This window comes from Passer montanus, unplaced genomic scaffold, assembly GCF_014805655.1.
Source record: "Passer montanus isolate IOZ18808 unplaced genomic scaffold, ASM1480565v1 scaffold50, whole genome shotgun sequence".
NCBI classification, from domain to species: Eukaryota; Metazoa; Chordata; class Aves; order Passeriformes; family Passeridae; genus Passer; species Passer montanus.
In genome coordinates, this window is record NW_024369930.1 from 4,927,365 (window position 1) to 4,939,747 (window position 12,383).

The window sequence follows — 12,383 nt, forward strand, 5'->3', positions numbered from 1 at the left end:
ACTGCACCATTCCCAAGAGTCACACCATTTGCCCAAGAGCATTATCCAAACGCTTCTTGAACTCTCAGGCTGGTGCTGTGACCACTGGCCTGGGGAGTCTGTTCCTGTTTGACTGGGTCCATCATAAGAAAAAGCAGAGATTTTGAAAAAAAAAAACTTATTGAGCTGAGGTTACAGAAACCAATCAACAGTAAAAAGTAATGGAAAATAAAAACTCAAACATGGGAGAAATGTTTGTCATGCAAATACAGGAGAAATTAAACAAATAGAGGCAGGGAGCTAATGGGAAAAGCAGGAAGCATTCTGCAGGCATGCTCCAGGTTACAAAGTGTGGTAAGTCTACATAGGATCTGAAGTATTCTGAGGTCCATGTCAGCTGCAGTAATTTTATCATTTTATGGCGTCTGGTTCATGTGCACTCAGTGGCTGAAGCATGGCACTCCAGGACCCTCTGTGTCACTTCCAAAAAGAGAATTACAGTCAGTGAGAAGGCAGTACTGTATTTTTGTTGCTTGTTAAACAGAAGACTTAGGAGTAATTGTTCATCTTTTACCAAATCATGTGCAGGGGGTCTTCATTTCCAATTTCATGTTTGTTGGATCTTTCCTGCCCTGAAACCTGAATATTTGGATAACATCTAAGAAATTCTGCTTTGTCAGGAAAAAAAGAGTTCTTGCAATCTCCTTTCTAACCAACAGCAGCTATTAGAAAGCATAACAACAACAAAACAAAAAAAAATCTTCTCCAAATGTAAAATGTATTGTAACTATTAAGACCTAATGTAATTTTGGTTTAAAAGGCAAAAATTGTACGAGGAATTATTGATGAGTTACTTGTTAATAGCATAGTTATGAGTTTAGGAGAAATGTAACCAGCTTTATGTTAGTGCAGACCAGAAAGAAGGAAGCACCTAATTTTGAATTATTTAAGAAGATCTTTTCGGGGAACCAGACTGTTAAGATGAGATGTAGGTTGGGGAAATTACAAGACTAGCTGGCTTCTCTGTCAATGACATGTTTCCTTTCTCATGTTGCATCTAGAAATATTAACACAGAATGTTTTACAGGGAACAGAAGCATTTCTCTAAAGATGCCAGTGTGTTATTTCCTGTAGGAGTAGTCTTAAGGAAATCAAACTGACACAACCTTTTCCTACATTTTAGAAAGCAGTGAGTTAGGCTGTTTTTTCTCTAGCAGAAGAAATCAATTGTACCAGCACTATGTACTTCCACATTAGATTATCCACGATTCTTTCTGCCATTTAGAAACTGGATTAACTGAAAGGTCATTAGCCTCTGGCTACAGAAATATGCAGCAGGATACCAGGCCACAGACCTTTTTTTCTTTCTAATATTTATTAAACCTGGAAGCAGGGCAGTATGTTGGCAAATATAATCTCAAAATCTACTTGATACTGGAAAGAATGAACAATTGAAAGCCCATAACTGTTTCTTATGAAGCTGCATTGGACTGAAACTTGAAGACCTTTGTGGCTCCACATGTTTTCTATTTTAATCTATCAAAACAGTAAAAATAAAAAATCAAAAATAGTGTGCACAATACAAGAGATATGACTCAATACTTGTAACGTTTAGTCTATTAAGAAATGTCTGCTAGGACTGGTTAGTGTTTAACAATAAATAATGGGGAATTCCTTTGGAACAATGAAGTAATATTTTATGCCACAGATATTTTAAGGCAACTTTAAACTAAAAACATATTTCTTCTGTTGCTTATTTAGAACCTAAGCCACTAGCATCTTTAATTCTCTAGATGAGTGTGATTTTTACCTAGATTGCTTCTTACATTTCCTTAAACAGGGAATGAAATTTCTCTACTATGTAGGTTTCACACCCTCTGAACATAAATTACACCTGAAACCAGCCTTTACCTTCTATGAAAATCTAAGAACCTGAATATGGTTTTAAGAGTTAGTCTGAAAGCAGAGAATTAGGGCCCATTTTTGGTTTTTCTGACAATCTTTTGCTTGTCATTCATTACTATAAACATACAGGTTGTGAAAGAAACACATAGTTTTATAGAAATATGTGACAGTGACAATACTGCCTGTGCTTTTGATGCAGTTATTGGCAGAAGATAAAATTTTTATCATTGTTGCCATATTGACCTTGAACTGCAATTTAGGAAAAAAAAAATTCCTAAACTGGGAAACATGTAGGATGTGGAACCTATCAGAATCTCGCTTTGAACTCACTTTTATCTTCTGAATATAATTCCCAGTATATTCTGTGGTAATAATTCTGAAAGTGGGAAACATGCAGGATGTGGAACCTATCAGAATCTTGCTTTGAACTCACTTTTATCTTCTGAATATCATTCCCAGTATATATGTGGCCTTGAAAGTCTAGGATGGGATATCTTTGGACCTGTTGAAAGGAACAAGGAAAAAATGTTCAAGAATTCCCAGTATATTCTGTGGCCTTGCAAAGTCTAGGATGGGATATCTTTGGACCTGTTGAAAGGAACAAGGAAAAAATGTTCAAGACTGCATTATTCTGCATAATCAATCCACCTAGTAAGTGTTACCCCAGACTGCAGGATGGGAGTTTCCTATCACTGAATATGTGGTGTGAAGGGTTAGAGGCTGGGGTTGGCAAGGGAAAAAAACATCCACTGTTCAGAAAATGAGAAAATAAAGAAGAAAGAAAATAAAGTTGGCAAAGTTTACCTAGTTCTAAACATCACAAAAAGGGCAAAGATAACAGAGGGTGGAGACGTGTGCCTCATGTTTGCCTTTTTGTTTTGCAAAGATGTGTAACTCTCCAGGGTTATCTTTAGAGTAAAAATAACTGGTTGGGAAATTCCTTGGCTGGGTTTAGAAGAGTTTAATCAAGACCTTTGGAGAACCCACTGCACATGGGACTCGTAGGCAGAGGCAAAATCCTGGGTCATCCCAGGCCAGGATAATGCAAATGGGTTTCTGAGAAGTCATGTCAGCTCCTTGATGATGGCTCACCCAACAGAAACTGGAATTTGCACAAATTTCTGTCCCCAGTACATCTCACTTCTACAGGAAGATGGATTGGCAAGCAGAATCAGACAAACTGTTGCTGCTCTAAACAGATATATGAAGTCACAGAATAAACAAGTCAACAACAGTAATCTGAAGATAAAAGAAGATCCCTTGAGGCTTATTATAAGAAAAACTGTAAATCAGAAAATTATGAAGAGATTTAATGAATCTGAATTAATTTAACTTTTTTTTTCAATTACTACTGTTGTATACCAATCTTTCAAAGCACTTTCTGTATCTAACAAGTTTTTAATAAGAAGTAGAGATTTTAAGGAGGAAGTTCTGAGATGACATTGAGAAAAATACATCTGAGAGAAGTGAAGAAAATAAGACCAATGACAGCAGAATTGTTTGTGGTAAGACAGGGCAACAGTAAAGGAGGATTTGGAAAGTGTGAAGCACATGAGAAATACCTTTTGAGTTATTAAGTATGCATATTGTGGTCTCTAAAGCAGCTATTGAACCCTGGAATGGCTTAGCAGGAAGTGCAGTACTTCCAGAGGACCTGTTAGAGTACAGTTAGAGCTCTCCTAGTATAGGCTGTCTATATAGGATGGTATCATCTATTTCTTACTCTCATAAAGTTTTATTAATTTATATACTCAGATATATCAACCATGTCTAAACTTCAGTTCCTTTCCAATTTCAGGCCCTGTGGCATGTCTGGCTACTGTGCTGTTCTGGGTGTACAGGGCCTGGTCTGTAACACTCTTAACCCCCCTGGAAGGGTGGTGGGCATTGAATCCACATCTTTTGAGACTCACAGGTGAAAACTCAGTTCTCACAATTTTTAAGAAGGGTAAGAAGGAAGGCTCTGGCAATTACAGGCCTTCCAATCTCACTTCAGTGCCTGGTAAAATTATAGAGAAGGTTATTCTGAGACTAACTGAGAAATATTTGAGAGACAATGCAGTTACTGGGCACAGCCAGCGTGGGTTCACAGCGGGGGAAGTCCTGCTTAACCAACTTAATAAAACTTAAATAATTACTTTGGTCACCCACCTAGCTGACCAAAGGAGGCCTTCCTTTAATGACAAGGTCACCCACCTAGCTGACCAAAGGAGGCCAGTAGATATGGTGGGTTTGGATTTTAGCAGAGCTTTTGATACTGTCTCCAAAAGTATCCTGGATAAACCGTCCAGAACTCAGCTGGGCAAGTCCATAAGTGATCAACCGGCTCACAGGTTGGGCTCAAAGGGTTACAGTAAATGAGGTTATATCAGGTTAGTGGCCAGACACCAGTGCTCAATTTGTAATGTTTTTATAAATTATCTGGATGCAGGAATTAAATGTAAAGTGTGCCAATGATACTAAACAAGACTACGGGGTAGAAAGGAGCTACAGAGAGATCAGGACAGACTGAAGAGCTGGGCAATTGCCAGCTGCATGAAACTGAACAAGAGCAAATACTCAATTCTTTACCTGGGATGGGGTAAACTTGGTTATACACATGCACTGGGGGATGAAAGGCTGGAAAAAAAGCCCTGCAGAAAGGGATCTGGGAGTCTGGGTCTATGGAAAGTTGAAAGTGAGCCAGCAGAGCCCTGGCAGCCAGGAGGGCCACCCGTGTTCTGGGGGCATCAGGCACAGCATGGCCAGCTGGCAAGGGAGGGGATTGTCCTGCTCTGCTCTGCACTGGGGCGGCCTCATCACGAGTGCTGGGAGCCACTTTGGGGCCCACAATATAAAAAAGACATTAAACTGTTAGAGAGTGTCCAGAGAAAGGTGACCAAGATGGTGAAATATCTTGAGCACAAGAATTAGAAGGAGCAGTTTATGTCACTTGGCTTGTTCAGCTTGGAGAAGGGAAGACTGAGGGGGAAGGGCTGACCAATCATAGTGCACAATCCCTGTCAGGGGAAGGTCAGATTGAACTTTAAGAGGAGGTTCTTAGAGGTTGGTCAGTAAAAACCAACCTGGGAAAGTGGTCACAGCTCCGCAGTTTGACTCGCTCGCTGTAACTGTGCTGTGTTTTGAGCACAGGCACACATCTCCTGCCATGTACTGACATTCAGTCACTGGGAAACAGGATCCCACAGACCCCTGGAGTGAGCTCAGGTACACAGTGAGATGGCTGAGAGCATTAAGCCCAGCCTGGTTTTCTCATTCATGTTCCCATGTGTCCTTGAGGTAGTGTCCTTTGTCAGCAGAAACATCCCTAAGAGGACATTGTCTGCCATAAAGAGATGGAGTCTATTCACTTCTGGCTGGCACTGGAATATGCAGATAACCCTGCCAGACCACAGGAGTCCCAAGGCACCAACAGGGACACCCCCTAGATAAAGAAGTAGATGGGTCAAGGCAGATACCTAGCATGGCACCATGATGCCAGTGAAGAAAAGAACCTCATGTTTTGGGGTTTACAACCTCCTCTGAAGTAAGTCTAGGAAATATTTTCTTGGCAATTTTTCTACAGTACAGTGTTGTGAGAATCTGGTGTTGCTCACAGCCTTTCCAAAGAAATTTTGAGTACTGTCAGCAAGATGAATACAACCTGAGACATCCAAGGGGAGATAATGGCAGGCTGGAGCCAAGTATTGGATACATTTATCAATCATCTGTAAATGAAGCAACAAGACATGCAAAATTTAGAAGATGATTGAATAGATGAAAAAAAAAATGCCCAGAGCACAACTTTAGTGTCTGATTGGTAGGAAAAATGTTTTAAAATTGAAGTAAGGTTTCTGGCACAGCAGAATTCTGAATCTCTGTAAGAGGCTCAGCAGAAACTGTCACTTTCTAATATTAGATATTAGTTAACTGTGATTGCAGTCTAGTTTTAAATATTGTGGGGTTTTTTTCACCTACTGAGAATGGTTTAACTTTCTCACCCATATATGTGCATGCAGCACATAGAAGCCTTTAGTATTCTTGCTATTGCACTGATCTCTCTAAATTACTAGAATGCACTTGTATCACTTTTTAAACTCAGTTCTCTGTTACAAATGAGTGTCTCACACCAAGACTTTTTGAATGTGTGGTTGTTTTTTTTAGCTCTGAAGCACAACTCCTTAGTTTCACCTCACAAGTCTATTTTTCAGGAACTGATACTCATTGCCCTTAATGCTGGAAGTTGCATTTGAGAAAAACACAGTCTTCAAGGTACATAAGCAGCCATGCAAGCTAATAATTGCTCCACTGACCTCAACAGGAGCAGTCAAGGATACATTATGCACACACTTTAATTACTTTGTTCATTCAGGACCAAAAATCCAGAGGGAACATAGTAAAAACCTGTTGTAGACATTTGATTAAAATCACTGGAGCGGGGTGGTAGAAAGAGAGATGAGGCTTTCACTTGTACTAAACAGCCAATCTCATGAGAATCTATAAGGGACAAGATAAAGATAAAGCTGGGGCCCGGGGTTGTGGAACAAAAAGCTAGCACACTATCTCATGATAGTCCCCCTGGTATGTAGAGTAATGCACATGTGGCTTTACTTATTCCAGATCTATTTATATGCTCAATATTAAGATCTACAATAAATTAATAAATAAGTCAAAATATTTTTAAGTAGATTCATATTCTTATTTTTAAAAAAGTTGCAGACTCTGAAGTCAGTCATAACTGGTATCAGATGCATTTAGAAAAATCTACATTTGTCATATGCTGGATCCTATTCCCTTTAGAGGACTAAATGACAGAATTCATTATTCATTCTATTGTATCTTCAGACCTTAGCTATTTAAAAGGCCAATTCATTTAACCAGAGATCTATTTTCAGTTCTTGCTGTATTTTTTCATGTGTAGAATATTTCCCACAACAATTTCATTTTTTTTCCTATGAAATAAGAATTACCCTTGAATCAGGCTCATTCCCTGAATAAGGCTCAGAACAGAACTGCTGAATATTTTATACAATCAGCATTTGAAAAATTACTTGTACCTGCCCTAGGCATACAGAACCATGACATGGAGACTTACAGCACCTCCACTGAAGTCACTGGAGTTTGTTGAAAGACAATTGATTTGCCTCAGAATATAGGATTAAAGTTATAAACTCTTCTAATTTTAGAATAACATGCATAGCACATTCAAAATATCCTTAATGTACATCTATTTCTATATTGATCTAATATTTTATTATATAGTAATATTTCTATATTAATTTTAAAATTATTTTTCTTAAAAATAAGATACCTGGTGTTGCAGGACACATTAACACATATCCTTTGGAACAGGTTCATTCCAACTTTAATCGCCTGACCATTTTTAAACAGTTTCTGAGTGGAAAATATTTCTTCACTTAGCAGCTGGATACCCTCAATTTACACTACAGATTGCCAAAGGATTTGTAAGACCCATTAGCTTTAACATCCACAGGTGTACCCATCTCATTTTATGGAGCTGCAAGCTGGATTCAAGTCAAACAAAGACTTGTAAACTTATGGGTAGGTTTATGTGGAAGAGTCTCAATGTTCTTTTCTGAAAATAGTAGGGTATTAGCATTTAACAGATTAGCTTTATAAGTGTTTAAAAAAAGATACCATCTAGGAACAAAGTGTTGGAAGGGGATTGCTGGGTCACTGAGTTGACTCATTTTTCCCATTTGCAGGAACTGCAAAATACAACCCAGTCCATTCCTTACCAAGAGCCATAGCAACATTCCTTAACAGTTTTCCCCATCTCCCAGTTGCCAGCCTAAATGTATTTACTGACATTTTATGGTTTGTTTTGTTTTGTTTTCCTGTGTTGGTATGTCATGTTGGGCAGACAGGACTGATGGCAGCACCACATACTTCAAGTTCTTTGGGAAGACCTCTGTGCACAACTTTTATTACCACTGTCATTGTGGAAAAATAGCTGAATCTCTATCTAAACCCAAAGGACACAGGAGGTTAGGACCCATGTATATAATAATTATGGTGGGCAGTGGTATCTGTAAGATATAAACCAAGGGCTAGGGTAAGATAGAGAGTGGCCTCCAGATCTGAAACACAGCCAGTGAGCTTTGGCTTAGAGGCTGAGAAACTTATGTACATTTGGAAGGCAAACAACTTGATCAGAGAATATCTAAATTTAGGGCTGGCTAATTAGTTGGCCAAATAATTTCAAATTAGTTGTGCAGGGGCTGTGTTCAGCCACTGCAGGGAATGAGGGGATGTGTGTAGGACGGGAAGAATAGTCAGGGGTTATGGAGATGGGTGTTGGTGAGGAGGAAGGCAGGGACAAGTGATGGCTGCAGACATTGTGGAAGGAAACAGGACATGGGCATTTCAATGAGGAAAAATGAGGAAAACTGCTTCATTGAGTGGCTTTTCCCATGAAATTTAAACGAAAAATGAAACCAGCATTTTAAAAATTGTGTTTGTATGCTTATTTTCAAAATTAAGTGAGTATATTTTTTTTGCTGTTAAAAAAATTAAAACTGCATAAGTAATTAAATGAACAAAAGCCAGAGCTAATAAGTCAGAAAGTGCAGGGAAGGGACATAGGCTTTCATAACAGCATAATTTCAAAACAGAACACACATTCAGATGCAGCAAGAAGATAATTGAGATGCCAGCCTTTAGTAAAAAAGAAATTATACAGAAAATACAAGAAGCAAAAATGCTTTAATAGAAGTTCATGGTAAAGAGGAACTAAGTTTCACTACAGATGAATCTTAATCTAAATAATTTAATTTCAACCCTGAGTGCTTCACCATTGAAGCACCTCTTTTATTTCATAGTAGCTACTGCCTTGCCATGTAAAGACACAGGTATTAAGTTCTAACGCCCCAGTTTATGCTTTACCTGGGTTCAGAAAAAGCACTGGGAAGAAAAACAAATCATGAAAATATAAAAACTAATTTAAACAAAGCCACAACCTTTTCAAAGCACCCAATACACCAGAACCTGGGAGAATATTTGCAGAAGTGATATATAATGTGAAAGATCTTCTCTCTTCACCCTTGTTTAGACATCAACCCCCGGAGAGAAAGACTTACCTGATACAGTGTGGACACCTTTATACTGTACCTGCAAAAATTAGAGGAATGCCAAATACTCCCAAGAGGCAAGTCTCAAATCTTAAAACTCACAGAGAAGTAGCTGAATGATGCCAGCAGGTCAAATTTCTGGATGAAATAGTAATTCTCTGCAATAGCAATCCCAGAACCATCACCCTATTTCTTGTGCATAGCTTCGGGCAACCTCCTATGTTGACAGATGTCAGCCTGTGGCAGTGAAATGCCATTGTTTTCACAGCTTCATCTGTCAGCTGAGGGCAGGAAGAGATGTGGCAGTGTTCCAGGTATTCTGTGCCCTTGCAGAACTCAATTACAATGCTTGTACACCAATCCTTTGATCCACTTCAGACACTTCAGTTCTCCAGGTACCCTTCATTAGTAGTGAAGTCATTCTGCCATTGACTGGGAATGTAACTAGAAAAAGAAGAAACACATTAAGGGGCTATTTTTAATTGTTTATATATTATACTGTGGGTTTATTAGACTAACATTTATCTAAGTTCCAATGTATATATTAAAATATGTTGAATTTGAGTTTTTCAAATTCAGCAAAACCCAGAAGGTAAAATGTTGTGCTTAGAGAACCAGGCCCAAATAAATTCATTTTACTGCTCTCTACAAATGCCCAGTTTTGTGCATAATAACTTTTTCCTTTTCTTTTTATTCTCTTTTAAATTAACAGAAAACTGTCTCTGTATAAACCTTTTTTAAACCTTTTTTTTTTTTTAAGAGAATGGGTAAGAATCTCAGGACTGCCACTCAAGAGTTCTGGGCTCAGATTCGCTCTGTGGAGCTCAGGCCAGTTAACTGTCATGCTGGTTGACTACAATTTCTAACCCAGTTTTTAGAGTGAATAAACATTTGCAGATAATACTGTCTCCAATTCCAGCACCTTTATAACTCAAATATTAGCTTTTTCATATATTCTGTAAAGCAGGTAGTCTTAGAAAATAGCAATAGAACTCCTGTGAAAGGTCACTTAGATTCTTAAAATATACTTTTCTCCTTTGCACTCTGAAACTTTTTTTACCTTTCAGCCTGAATCTTTTCCCAGCCTGAAAACCATCACTTCTAGGCTTACAAAGAGAATTTAGACGTTCTACTGAAACCTTCTCTGGAAACCTCTTGAAAAGAGATGCCTAAAATCACATTTCTTCACCTTCACGACATGAGGATCGCAGGACAGCCTGCAGCTCCACCAGAGCTTTAGCTTCAGTCAGAATCTCTCCTCCTCTGTCATATCCAGCCTAAAATCCTGGTGAGATGCCCTAAATGTGTCACTGAGCTGGGTTCCAGGCCTGCTAATCTTGGCCTAAGGCCAGAGTAATTTGCCATTTACTGGAATAGCAATTCTACCTCTACAGGGAAAACAAGGAAGTACATATAGTATATTGAATAAAAAAAACACTGGCTGCATGAAGCTTTTCAAAGCTTTCAAGAATTAGTCCTGATGTAAAAAGACTAAGCACCACACGGATAAACAAAATGTGTACACACACAGAGACACAAAAATGCATGTATTTATTTTGCACTTATGTCATGTATTTATCATTCTGAAAAAAATTACCTCTGCAGCAATCAGACTATTGCCACTAAAACACAGCTAATTTTTCCTTGTGTTATATAGGAACTCACACAATAACACAGGATTGATCACTAGAAAATATTATTTTTATTATGACAAAAGATTATGTGTTTCTGTGTGATCTTCCTAAGTTTTACCTAAACAGATGCAAAGAAGCTTATCAGATCTGATTTTTTTTTGTCATAGTCCATACTTTTAAGATTTTTGTCTATATCTTTATTCTGGTTTAATTTTCTTTTTGTCTATTGATACAGCTATATTAAGGCAGTTTTTCTTGGCCTTTGGGTCCTTGTTTTATTTTACAAAATGTTAGTGTCAGCGTTTGAACCTAGGATTGGTTAAAGTGGAAAATTCAGAATTTATATTAATTGGCTTCTCTACCCTTCCTATTCCAATCTTGGATTTATAGGCTGTTTTTCACCTGTAATACAGAAACATTCTACACCCAGCAACTAAATGTTTTTCATCCATGTGCAAGAGAAACTGCACTTCTTTCAGAATTAGGCCTCAGATGTGATGACTTAATCACTACATTCTCAGCTAGGGTATGTAACACAAGCTGAATCCAAGATTTCAATGTCTGTTAGATATGTTTATCTTGTTTTTACTAGCATAGCTTGTCCACATACTTATTTAAAATATCCTTCAAAGTTAGGTTCTGAATTTGCTCTTAACTTTAAGTCTACCCCTACATGCTTTTGCAAATAGCATTCAAATTACATTTGCAATCAAAAGAGATGGAACTTTGCTTGCTTCATCTCTGTATCCCTGGTAATATACCTATAGAGAAAATAACAGATGAGGTTGAGGATAAATTATGTTTGCAAGACATTTAGTCACTATAAAAGTCAAATGCCATGTGAAGAATATGTAATTTTCTAACTTAATTGCACAATTTTAGTTCTGTATAAATAAGGCCTGAGGACACACACAAATTTCAATTAAAAGGTCAAATACTAAATTGCTGTTCATTAAGTGAGCATCATCTGGGTTATGAATGAACAAGGATCCTGTTTTCAAAATATGAGATCTCATAAGTGTTTACATTCTGTTATAGTACCTGGGGACAGGCAGTGTGATTACAGTGGGATTATTCTCTGCAAATTTTCCATACATCATATCCTTTGATTCAATTTACAAAAAAAGACTTGTCATTTTGTTTTGAGCTACTCTCTCTCTTTTTATTTCTTCTGCCTTCCTTAGATCCATGAAAACAGGGCTTCTGCAACTCCTACATGTGCTCCCTGCTGCTGCTTTTTTCCTCAAAAAAAGTTCAAATTCATTTGGCAAGCAGGGAAAGCAGAAACACTTCTTTTTAACAGACTTTTTTTTAACTTCCTCTGTGTAATAAGACACCTGAAAAAGCTTCTTGGCCATGAGCATGACACAACACAAAAGTGAATATTCTCCTCTGAGAGCAGCAGCACTGGCACCACACAACTTTCCATGAGGTACACAAGATGTACATACTTGGTCATTAGTAAAAACATCTTTACACAGAACATTCATGAAAGACGAGTGAGAATTATTCCTAGAGAAGCAAATGGCCTGACGTGTATGTTGAGCAACAAGATTCAATCCAGATGTAGCTCTTGTGGTACAACAACTGACTCATTTTTTACAATATATGGCTATAAAATGGTGGATGTTGAAGATTTGTAATGGAAAAAATGTAGAAGCTGAGGACTGGGGTTATGTGATGGCTTTGGCTGTACCTTCAGCTTTATAATCTGCAACGCTTTATGGACATGAAATTGATAACATTAAAAATATATTATTTAAGCATTTCTATTATATATAATTAGGAATGATTC

The 12,383-nt window shown here is 37.8% G+C and overlaps 1 protein-coding gene across 1 annotated transcript in view; it reads right to left on the bottom strand.

Moving 5' to 3' along the window:
* Window positions 1-12,383, bottom strand: part of FBXL13 (F-box and leucine rich repeat protein 13) — a 40,683-nt gene that overhangs the window by 3,843 nt on the left and 24,457 nt on the right. The window contains 3 exon segments of the mRNA XM_039723723.1: window positions 5,432-5,501; window positions 5,504-5,591; window positions 9,140-9,316. Coding sequence (XP_039579657.1) covers window positions 5,432-5,501; window positions 5,504-5,591; window positions 9,140-9,316 — 335 coding nt within the window.